This window comes from Euphorbia lathyris, chromosome 5, assembly GCF_963576675.1.
Source record: "Euphorbia lathyris chromosome 5, ddEupLath1.1, whole genome shotgun sequence".
NCBI classification, from domain to species: domain Eukaryota; kingdom Viridiplantae; phylum Streptophyta; class Magnoliopsida; order Malpighiales; family Euphorbiaceae; genus Euphorbia; species Euphorbia lathyris.
Window position 1 is genome coordinate 74,381,212 of NC_088914.1, and position 11,032 is coordinate 74,392,243.

The 11,032-nt window shown below is 40.7% G+C and overlaps 1 protein-coding gene across 3 annotated transcripts; it reads left to right on the plus strand.

Annotated features, from left to right (window-relative positions):
- The first annotated feature begins 7,328 nt into the window (after positions 1–7,328).
- Positions 7,329–10,020, plus strand: LOC136228604 (protein IN CHLOROPLAST ATPASE BIOGENESIS, chloroplastic-like). 3 transcript variants are annotated; one of them, XM_066017033.1, is made up of 11 exons: positions 7,329–7,475; positions 7,562–7,645; positions 8,089–8,163; positions 8,265–8,307; positions 8,387–8,444; positions 8,548–8,715; positions 8,786–8,848; positions 8,938–9,032; positions 9,131–9,212; positions 9,285–9,442; positions 9,516–10,020. In XM_066017033.1, the coding sequence occupies exons 1-10, from the start codon at positions 7,385–7,387 to the stop codon at positions 9,432–9,434; spliced, it is 909 nt and encodes a 302-aa protein (XP_065873105.1). In that variant the 5' UTR covers positions 7,329–7,384; the 3' UTR covers positions 9,435–9,442; positions 9,516–10,020. The 3 variants fall into 3 exon arrangements, with proteins under 3 accessions (XP_065873105.1, XP_065873104.1, XP_065873107.1); XM_066017032.1 differs by having other exon boundaries at positions 7,332–7,475; positions 9,285–9,395; positions 9,479–10,020; XM_066017035.1 differs by having other exon boundaries at positions 7,344–7,467; positions 7,539–7,645; positions 9,285–9,395; positions 9,479–10,020.
- The last annotated feature ends 1,012 nt before the right edge of the window (positions 10,021–11,032 follow it).

Sequence of the window (11,032 nt, forward strand, 5' to 3'; positions counted from 1 at the left end):
TGGAGTGGGCAATCCGCCTGGGCGAGTTTGATGTCCGTTACGAAGGTAGATCCGCCCTGAAGAGCCAAGTCTTGGCAGACTTTGTGAACGAATTCACTGAGGAAGGTGTAAATCTCCCTAAACCAAAAATAGAGGAGTGGACGATGTACACTGATGGCGCTTCTTCAGTGGAGGGTGCAGGAATAGGCGTAGTGATCAAGGGACCACACTACATCAAGTTACATTATGCTGCAAAGCTAGACTTTCCCGCAACAAATAATGCTGCAGAATGTGAGGCCCTGCTATTGGGACTACGTTTGTTGAAGGAGATTACACCAGAGCGGATCGTGATCTATAGCGATTCCAAGCTAATGGTCAACCAGGTGATCAAAAACTTTGAGGTGAAAGATGAAATCCTGGCCAAATATGTAGAGGAGGTCAAGAAGCTATTAAACTACCTCGAGATCAAAGAAACCAAATGGCAACTAGTCCATGTCCCTCGGGGTTCAAACACGGAGGCAGATCACATGGCTAAACTGGCTTCTAGCAAGGATCAGTGGACGGACCTACAATGCCCGTTCGAGGTGCAAACGAGGCCGGCATTTGCCTCAGAAATTATGGCACTTCTTACACCCGCCGTGGGAGATTGGAGATCACCGATCCGCTAGTACCTTGCAGATGGAACTTTGCCTGAAGACAAAGAAGGAGCTCGACAGACGGTAAGAAAGGCAGCATACTTCTCCATAATAAATGATTGCCTATATAGAAAATCTTTTGGACAGCCTTGGTTGAAGTGTGTGATGACAGAAGAAGGACAACAGATCCTCAAGGAATTGCATGAAGGTGCTTGTGGAGCCCACGAAGCATCCGCCTCCATATTGAAAAAGTCCGGATTGGTGGGATTTTATTGGCCCACAGCAGAACTTGATGCTCAAAAGCTAGTGGAGTCCTGTCATAATTGCTAGGTCCATGCAAATGAATCTCACATGGCTAAGCACTTGCAAAAGCCCATTATCGAAGGACGACCCTTTGCCATCTGGGGAATTGACATTGTTGGTCCTTTTCCTCCAACCAAGAGACAAAGGAAATATGTTGTAGTAGCCGTAGACCACTTTACGAAGTGGGTAGAGGCCGAAGTTGTCTCTTCTATAAACGCAGAACGGATGGTCGAGTTTGTCAGGGACAATATCATCAGAAGATTCGGAGTCCCCCACATGATTATCACCGACAATGGGACACAGTTCAATTGTGGGGAGTTTAGAGCATTCTGCGAAAGTCAAGGTATTCAGAACAGGTTCGCCTCTGTTTACTACCCCCAATCCAACGGGATGACCGAAGTTACAAATCGGACAATCGTTAAAGGCATAAAAAAGAGGCTGGGGGAGCATAATAAGAAGTGGGCGGATCACCTAATGAATGTCATATGGGCATACAGAACCACTCCTCGAACCGCAACAGGCGAATCACCGTTCGCCCTCACTTATGGCATAGAAGCTGTGATCCCCATTGAGATCCAGGTCCCTAGTGACAGAGTCTTATTCTACTGTGAAGACAGGAATGACTAAAGGTTGAGGGAAAGTCTTGACCAATTGGAAACAAAAAGTGAGAAGGCGTATGTATGAATGGCCGCCTACAAACAGAGGATCGCAGCCTATCACGACAGACACGCCAAACTTGTGGATCTGAACCTAGGAGACCTAGTGCTTCCAAAGGCGGACAAAATTCAATCCTTGGAAGGAAAAGGGAAGTTGGGAATCACCTGGACGGGGCCATACAAAATAGTCACCAAAATTGGACCTACCACTTTCAAGATCCAAGATATGGAGGGGAACACTCTGCCACGGACGTGGAATATTCAGAACCTCCGCAAATATTTCGCCAGAGAGTAAAATGTAACCAAGGTCTTGAGTACTCTTTTTCCTTTAGTAAGGTTTTATCCCATGTGGTTTTTCTTATTAAAGGTTTTAACGAGGCTCACACATAAGGCCAATTTGTTGTAATAAGGCGAATCGCCATTTAACAAAGAGAAAATTTAATCTTGCAAATTCTTTCTTAAGTATTTTCTTGCAGCAATATAAATATTCCAGATTCAAAAAGGGGGAGGCAACAAACGCATTCCCACAGTAGAATAATGTTATCATGGCATAACTACTTTCTCCTCAAAGATAGGAGAATAATCTCAGCGGCGGATCAATTCACCTCAAAGATAGGAAATAATTGATCACCATCAGAGACAGAGTTAAAACATTTCTCAGACGTGAGATCTTTACACTCTCAAATACTTTTTCCAAAGAAGAGTTTCAAGTCCTAGTGGCGGATCGATTCACCTCAAAGATATGAAGCAAATCGATCGCCTAAGGCAGCTTAACTTCCTCAAAAGGAATAAAAGCTTCAAAGCCTTCAAAAAGGCTCACATTCCAGGGTACGGCTGGCCACCTACCTTGAACCAATAAAATAAGTCCTAAAACCTAGAAATTTACTTGCTGAAAGATATAAAGCATAAAGTAAAGATAATGGTTGAAAAAAGGATTAAAATAAATTGTACTTAAGTTACATTCAAAGACTAAACATTTACAGGAGCATCCTCCTTAGCGTCTTTCTCTAAAGAAGCGCCCTCTAGAGGAACCTCATTCTCCGCAACCATAGTGCCCTCCTGAGGAACCGTACAATCAATTATCGAATCATTGTTCTTGTCACCCGCCCCCTAGGATGCTTCGCCGAGGTCATCTGATTCAAGATCAACAACAGGCTTGCTCTCCTCGGCTGATCCGCTCAGCTCCTTCTGAATTTGATCGCGGATGAAATCCTTAACGTTCGAGATATTGCGATATTTAAAGCAATCCTCAACCTCGGGGACCACGTACTCCGGGTCCACAAAATTAATTTCGGGGTAGGAAAGCTTAACGTATGCCATAATCCATTCGCTATAGTAATAATCACGTTCTCCCGCCATGATCTTCGCGTTCAACAAGGCAGCTTTGTGATTCTTAGCATTCTCCTCCATCTCCTCCATTTTCCCCTTCAGGCTGCGGATCTCTGCATCCTTACTTTCATTAAGGGCAATGGCGGAAGCAACATTTGCATTAGCAACGGCAACCTCTTTCTCCAGCCTTTTTATGGTCGCTTTATCCGCCACCCCTTGGAGTAGATCCGCCTCTATAGCACGCATGTGCGTATACGCCTAACAAAGCAAAAATCTCCCCAAAGGAGATCACTCTTTCATCCAAAAATGTAAAATAAGGAAAACTCACCAAAAGGAGATCTCTCTTCCCCATCTTGGCATGGGCTGATCCGGAGAACTTGTTTTGGTTCTCCTGTACTTCACCAAGTTGACCGAGGGCCTCGTCAAGATCGTTGATAACTAACTCATTCCTCAGAGACCCTTTATCACCATACTTGGCGAGCCAATACCCTCCCGAGTCGGGCTTAACCACCTATGTAAGAATTAGAGGGCCAAAATCAAGATCCATGGTAGGAGAAGGAAAAACGGTAAGGTAAACATACCTACTCAAGCTCCATCATAGGCTTCTCAGCTCTCATGGCATCCTCCAGTAACTTTTCTCCACCAGCAGCGGTGGATCTCTTCTTCTTAAGAGGAGGATCCGCGACGCCTTCCAAAGGACACTTTCCGGAGCTCTTACGGGGATCCGCCACCTGCATATCTTTTTGGGCCTCTAACTCCTTCTGTTTTTTACGCATCTCTACAAGGGCGCGAATGGCCTCAGACAAACCCCTGACAAGGGAACAACGAAATAATCAAAGTTTAAGGAAGAAACAAAGTTACCTTCATCAAGTTGAGTAAACTTCACGTAAGTGATCACATCCCCCTCACGGCGGACCAGAGGAATGTCATTCATCATGAATTCCAAAGCATCGGCGTACATCCAAGCATCCGTTTTGATGCTTTTTATGAGATCCGCCACTTTCTCATCACTGTCAGTCAGTATACGTAAATCTCCAGCCATGTGCAGAGGTTTGGCGTTCCAAACCAACGGGAATCCCAGGGGTTCGTCCTTTTTCACCTTAACAAAGAAAAAATTTTCGTCCTAGAGATGGACGTTCGACATCTTACCGCAGAAGGGCGAATAACTTTGGAATTTGGCAAAAGTGTAGAAAGACTCGGTTTTACGCTTCGTGGGTTTGTGAAGAGATCGGAAGACACGAGGATTACAGACTACCCCCAGGTTCGAAGCTAAATAACAATCTAGAGCAATATCCAACCAGCCATTTGGATGCAGCTGGCAGACAGTGATCCCAAAAAACTCCAGGATATCCGCCATCATATGAGGAAGAGGAAGACGGAACCCTCTCTCCACATGACTATTATATACAGATAGGTACCCTACAGGTGGATAGGTGGGTCGCTGATGGGCAGCCGCCAACTCGGTCTCATAATCTTTGATCCACGGATAGCGATCCGCCAAATCAGCCAGATCTGCGGCGCCCATACGAGACGAAGTAGTCTCTGCATGAGGCATATTTTTCCTAATCGGAGTCAAAGGGGAAGCCTCCATTCCGGAAAAGCTCCTAGAATCTATTGCTGGAGCTGATTGGGTCACAGCAACGGGGAGGGCCTGGGCTCTAATTAAACAAAGACGATGATTCCTACTCTCCCTCACTGTGTTACTTAACTCCGACAAATCACAACTAGGGGTACTCTCGGACGAACTCGAGTCGTCGGAAGAAGACCAGCTAAAAGAGGGCTCAGAGGGGGAAGCCAAATTAAAAAGTTCAATGGTAGATTCAGAAGAAGAACTCATAAAAAACCCAGAAACACGACGAGAAGTTTCACTTACATGGAAAATCGAAAGTTTTGAAGCTTCTTGACGCCGGAAAAACTTTGAGGAAACGCGAGCAGGAAAATAGCAAATGAAGCGGAAAGAGAAAAAGAAAGGTTGAAGAAGGTATCACCGCTTACCTCGAGCAGCGCGCCTAGGACACCTGTCACTCAATGAATGGCCTGAAACAGAGTGGTAATAAATGCAACTCATCATGACGGCGTGCCAGGAAGTGGAAAAGCCCTAAAGGACTTTAACGAAACTTAGAGGGGGCTTCTGATAACAAACAGATACAATTTACGGGACCAAAAGAGGAATTAACCAAACGACCGCGTATTCGGACAACTTGGAAAGCAATGGCGAATCACCTAGATTCCATCACACGTCATCTGTAGTCAAACCTACAGGAGACCCGCCATCATGCCTCGATTCGCCCGTTGAACGGTTGAGCCGATTCCCAATAAAGGCAATTAATGGTCCGTTAATGAGCTAACGGTCACACTTAAGGGAGATCCGTAACCGCCATTAATGAGGCATTAATGGAGACTTTCGGGTTACTGGGAGTTACGATCACATGACTATAAATAGCTTGCATCACAAGCTATTGAGGTACACACTCACATTCTCGCTCTAAACCCTTCTCTTGTCAATACAGTTTATTCACTATCCTAATACTAACTTTGGCATCGGAGCTTCCCCCCGTCGAACCCAACGACGCCCCCCACAGGGAAGGAATCCGGTCGGAAGTTTATCACGCGTTATCAATAGAATATACACACATCATACCTGAAATACGTGTGCAAAACCATATAGATTATACGAGACACGGGATTTCCTTTTTCCATCCCTATAAGCACATAATTGATCAAGTCGGTCTTTGCCACCAAGCATACCATTAACAAGGGACCTGTAGGTCTCATCCCAGGCCACAACACCCCACGGGAACTCATTAAACAGTGTTGGAAATTCTGCAAGTTCCAAAACCCAAGGAAGAGCTTGTTTCGTGGCAGTGTTATCCAACACACTGCCAAGTACAAAGTACAACATGGCAAATGAAACTGCATCCTGATCATCTTCATTAGCCCATTTAGTTTGCTTCATAATTGTGTCCACGTCTCTGATAGTTGGTGTAGGGTAGTGGGCAAACTTATTTCTAAATCTATCTGGCTTCTTTAGCGCACTAAACTTTGCCCTAAATACTTCCAGATCTCCAAACCGTAACCCACTTAGGAGTCCAAACTCCCAATCTCCACATCTCAACTCAACACCTCTAACTTTGAAGCAAAGCTCACTAGGGTTGAGGTCTTCACATTTGATCTCCCTTGTCAAAAGGGTATGACAGAGGACTCCTGCAAATTGTGTAAGTTCCATCTCACAATACTGCCCGAAGCAACTCTGCTTAAATAGCTTTCTTTGGGTTGGTGTTAAATTGGTCATTATATTTTTTGTTGCATCTCCGTTACACCTAACTATGATGACGCTTTCCGTTCCAAATGCTTTTTTATATTTATATTCTGAACCCTCCTTGACTTTCTTGGAAGAAGAGACATGCTCATCTCTCTTCCTCTTTTGTCCATGATCATGCTGAAATTTATTGTAGATATATCATAAGCTAACATACAAGTAAGCTAATAAAGAAGTTAAGCTAAAATGAGCTAACATAGGCTAAAATAAGAGAGATATCGACAATTAGGTTGTCGATATCTATGTGATATCGACCAAACACTTACCAATTGCAGATAGGATATCGATTGATATCGACAAATATATGCACGAATATAGAAGATAAACAAACAAGGAAATGAGGGTTTGTCGATAACACATTGATATCGGCAACTGCAAACCCAGATGAACCCTAATACCAGAAGAAGTAAGCATAACAAAATATTCCTTCTCAAACCCAGGAAATGTGCATACAATATAAGAACCCAGCAAATGTACATACAATACAATAACCCATAAGTAAAATCAAGTTATTTACCCTCTTTTTCGTCCTTCCTTCTGAATCCGATTCATTGTCTGAGCTTCGCGTCCTCGCGATGTCTGAGCTTTGCGTTGTCTGAGCTTCGCGTTCGCCGGAGGAAATCGTCGAATGAATCGTCGGATTCGCGCAATGAAATATATTAGAGAGCGTAGTGCTAGAGCGGAGTGTAAATGACGAGGGCAAATGTGAAAGAATCTGTTGAAATATGTTAGTTTTGGTCATTTATTTAAAAGGAGCTAAAAATGTAAACTAACCTCTTAAAAGGTGCTAGTTTAGTAATTCTCCCTAAAAATAAAGTAGTTTAGTGGTAGCACTTAATGGTTAAAGAACAAAAGGTTGGTGTTCAAATCGCATATCTTACATCTAAAGCACAATAATATTTTTTAATATATAAAAGAGTTATGACGGGTAAATGGTACCGGGTATTCTCGTACCCGTCCTATTACCCTAACGGAAAAGTCGCACAAATCATCATGGTATTTCTGAAAGGTTAACAATAAAAGTAGCTAATTTGGTAAGATGTGATGTGATGGGTCTAAAAATGTAAACTAACATCTCATGTGAGCTAGTTTTGTAATTAACCCCTTTAAATCATCTTTGATTGTGACGGTGAGCAACACCACCTGAACTCAGAACTAGAGGAATGAAGATCCGCCTGTATGGAGCTCCACGCGCCACCTCTCTATTTCTCAACCGCCGCAGACCGACTCTTCGTGCTTATTCTTCATTTCCTGGTGATATAATACAACCATCAACATTCCCGCTTCACAATTTTCTACTCTAAAATACTTTCTTACTCCTTTTCTTTCTTCAATTGCAGAACATACAAGTTTTGTGAAGGAATTGGCTGCAACTGAGCCTCCCAAGCATTTGCCTCATTTACTAAGATTGCTCAAAACCAGAGGTAAAGTTCAAATCCCGCCGTTGTTAATCGATTGAAGTTCATAAGTTGAAACAATTCAGAACACCATTCGTTTTTAGTTGAATACTTTGGCATTCCAATGGCTATCTTTTTTCAATGTTGTTGTTTCTTTGGTCTTGTGGCATTTAATTTGTAGTCTGTACCACAATCAGAAGCCAAATCGATGAATCCTAAAACCGAATTTGTGTCTTTTACCTGTTTGATATGTGCCATGAAGTACTCAATTCAAATTGCCATCCAGAAAACTAGATCTGCTTTGAAATAAAAACTTAAAACTGTACTTATTGATTCAAGTAATGCCTCATTGTTACTGATAAAAGTTAGTCCCTCTCGTCTCTAATATGGCATTCCCATTTTTGTTCATAAGTCTCATTTATAGAATCATTGTATATATAATTTACTCCTCGTTTGATTCATCGGATTAGGTGAGTGCATCATTTCTCCTGGGCTTAAGCAAGGATTAATCCCTCTTGTGATTCCATTGGCCAAAAATAGCTCTGGTAAGGGTAAATATGTGCCATATATTGTTCTTCTTCATGGCTGAAAAGTGAGAAGTAATTAAGTTGTAGTTTTCATATATGATTTTGTTATGTGTGACTAGGTGCTGTAATTGGACTACTAAGATGGCCAACAGCACCAGCTGGGTAAGACAGTTCACTAACATTGGATTTTACTATTAATTTTCTTTAGCTTAAGTTTTTGTTCTTTTTCTGATATGAGCAGAATGGAAATGCCAGTGGTGGAGGTTCATAAACATGGAGTTTGGCTTCTTGCAAAGACTGTAATATGAGTGTGCTCACTCAGTGTGTGTTAAATTGGAAGTTCCCTGTATGCGTTAATATCTCTGAAGGGAATACTTATCCTAATTTCTAATTCTATGATAGGTAGATCAATTTATCCACAGAATTCTAGTTGAGGAAGATGCCAAAATGACATCAAAATGCAAGGAGGAGCTATTCTGTGCTGCAGCTGATGCTGGGGAGAATCTTTATACCATGGGCGACTTTGCCGAGTCAAAGATTTCTGACCTAGACGTGTATCTCATAAAAAAGGTACGAGTGATAGATATGGAACTTTAATCTTCCGTGAAAGCAGTTTGCGAAGCAATTGTTCTGTCTGCAGGTTGGTTTGTTTCCGGATGTTCTAGAGCGAAGAGCAATGAGGCATTTTGCAAAAGGAGACCACGTAAGCTTCTCCAGAACTCAGTTACAGCTTGAAAATAGCATAAATTTGCAAGTCTCTTGGTTAATTGTTTATAGATACTTTTCTTATAGGTTTCAGCTTTAATAACTGCCGAATTTTACACAAAGAAGGAACATTTTCCAGGATTTGGACGGCCTTTTGTATTCAATGCTGAGGTTTTGTTGAAGTTGGTGCTACTTTCTCCAATTTGTAACCCTGAACTGTTTGCTCAGCATTTTACTTTGGTTTGGCAATTTAAATTGGATTCTCAGCTGTCTTCTATAGGATCGGACGTAAGCTAGAAGCTAAAGATGCTGCCAGGGGGGCTCTGAAATCACCATGGTGGACTTTGGGCTGCAGATACCAGGTACTGACGTTGACGATATTCTATTAGACCAAAATTTCTTGCATAATTAACACGAGGTTTTCGGCTATTCAGGAAGTTGCTCGAATTGCAGAATGGGAGGATGAGCAAATTGAGTATATTAAAGAGAGAGTGACCGACGCAGGAAGACAAGCAGACCTAAACAAGGGGAAGGATCCTGCTCAGGTTTTCAACCTGAAATTCAGCTGTAGTGCTAAATTTTAGCAAATCCAGTAAGTAATATTGAACTTTATTTTTTAAATCTGTAGATTGCATTGGATGAAGCTGCTTTTCTGTTGGACTTAGCTTCTGTTGAAGGGACCTGGGATGAGTCTGTGGATCAAATTGCTGCATGTTACAAGGAGGCTGGACTTAATGATATTGCTAAATTCATACAACATAGAGATTGAGTATAGAGTCGTCTCAAATGCTTAAATGGCAACAATTTTGAGTTCTTTTTTCACTTATAAACAAGCAAATAAAATAGAAAATCAGAATGAGACATCCAGGAAACACAGAGGCATTGTCCCAAAAGACGGGAGAAATTATCTTCGATTTGGTTCAGTTTTGCATTGCATTGCAGTGCCCTGGCCTCTCCGGCTCTCCACACATATTGCTGTTTTATGCCATGGATGTAGGCTTTATTGACATGCTAAGATGTTTCTGAACAAGCAATTTTTTAAGTGGATCTGATTAATCGGTTTGAGGTGGCTGAAGCATCCTTCAGGTACTTTTTCTTCCAATTAAAATCTGTCATGTATACTGTAAGTCGAACTTGAGTTCTAATTTAAGTGATTAGAGAAAATTTCCACATTGAGCATCCTATGTGCAACATAATCCTCATAAAATTGTGTGCCATTTATTTATGCGTTTGAATGCCATTCTATAGAATGTGAGTAATGAGGTAACCCTTTGTATTGCAATTAATTTCAGCCAAGTTGTACTTGCTGTGTAAAGATGTGCCTATAGGAAAAACTTTCCCCTTAACCTTCTTTAAGAAAAAGAAAAACCTTTCAAATGCAAAAGGAAAAACTTTTCCCTTTACCTTTTTTAATAAAAAGAAAAACCTTTCAAATGCAATTACAGGGGCGAATCGGGTTAATTATGTTTGAGGTTCTCCAAGTATTATGAAAGGAACACTAATGTTATAAAACTTAATTTTTTAATATTAAAATTATTCAAATTTGCATTTGATTTCTCCTATAGTTCTTTTGTTTAGATTCTGCCAATCACTCGTCATTGTAAAGGACAAGTGAATGATATGTAAGTTAGATTTTTACATGTTTATTGAAAATGCATAGTTTGACTTTTTTTGTTACATTGACGTGAGAAATATAAAGAGATGAGGTGAATGAAATTGAATGGGTTGGATTTAGTGACATGTATTATTTTTATTATTTTTTAATCCATGTATTAAATTCTGGTTTATATATTACTAGAAAGTGACTCTTGCTTCGCTTCGGAAAATAATTAATTTAAATTGTGTTACATTGAATTATAAATTTTAATTTGGTTAGTAAATTAATTAAATAATTTGCAACTGTGCAATTTATTGTAATTTTAGTTAAAATTTTGTTTTTTTGGAAAAGTTAAAATATATTAAATGTAACAAATTATTTTCTCACAAAATTCTGGTATATATATTTTTTCCTCAAAATATCAATTATAAGGAAATCTCACAATTTACCAGCTCAAAAAAAATATTTTAAATAGTTTCTTCTTGGTAGAGAGAATGAATTGGATTAATGAACATTTTGTGCCAAATTTTTGTATAATATAATTGTATAATATAATGAAATAAGTCTATCAAAATAGACTCAAAG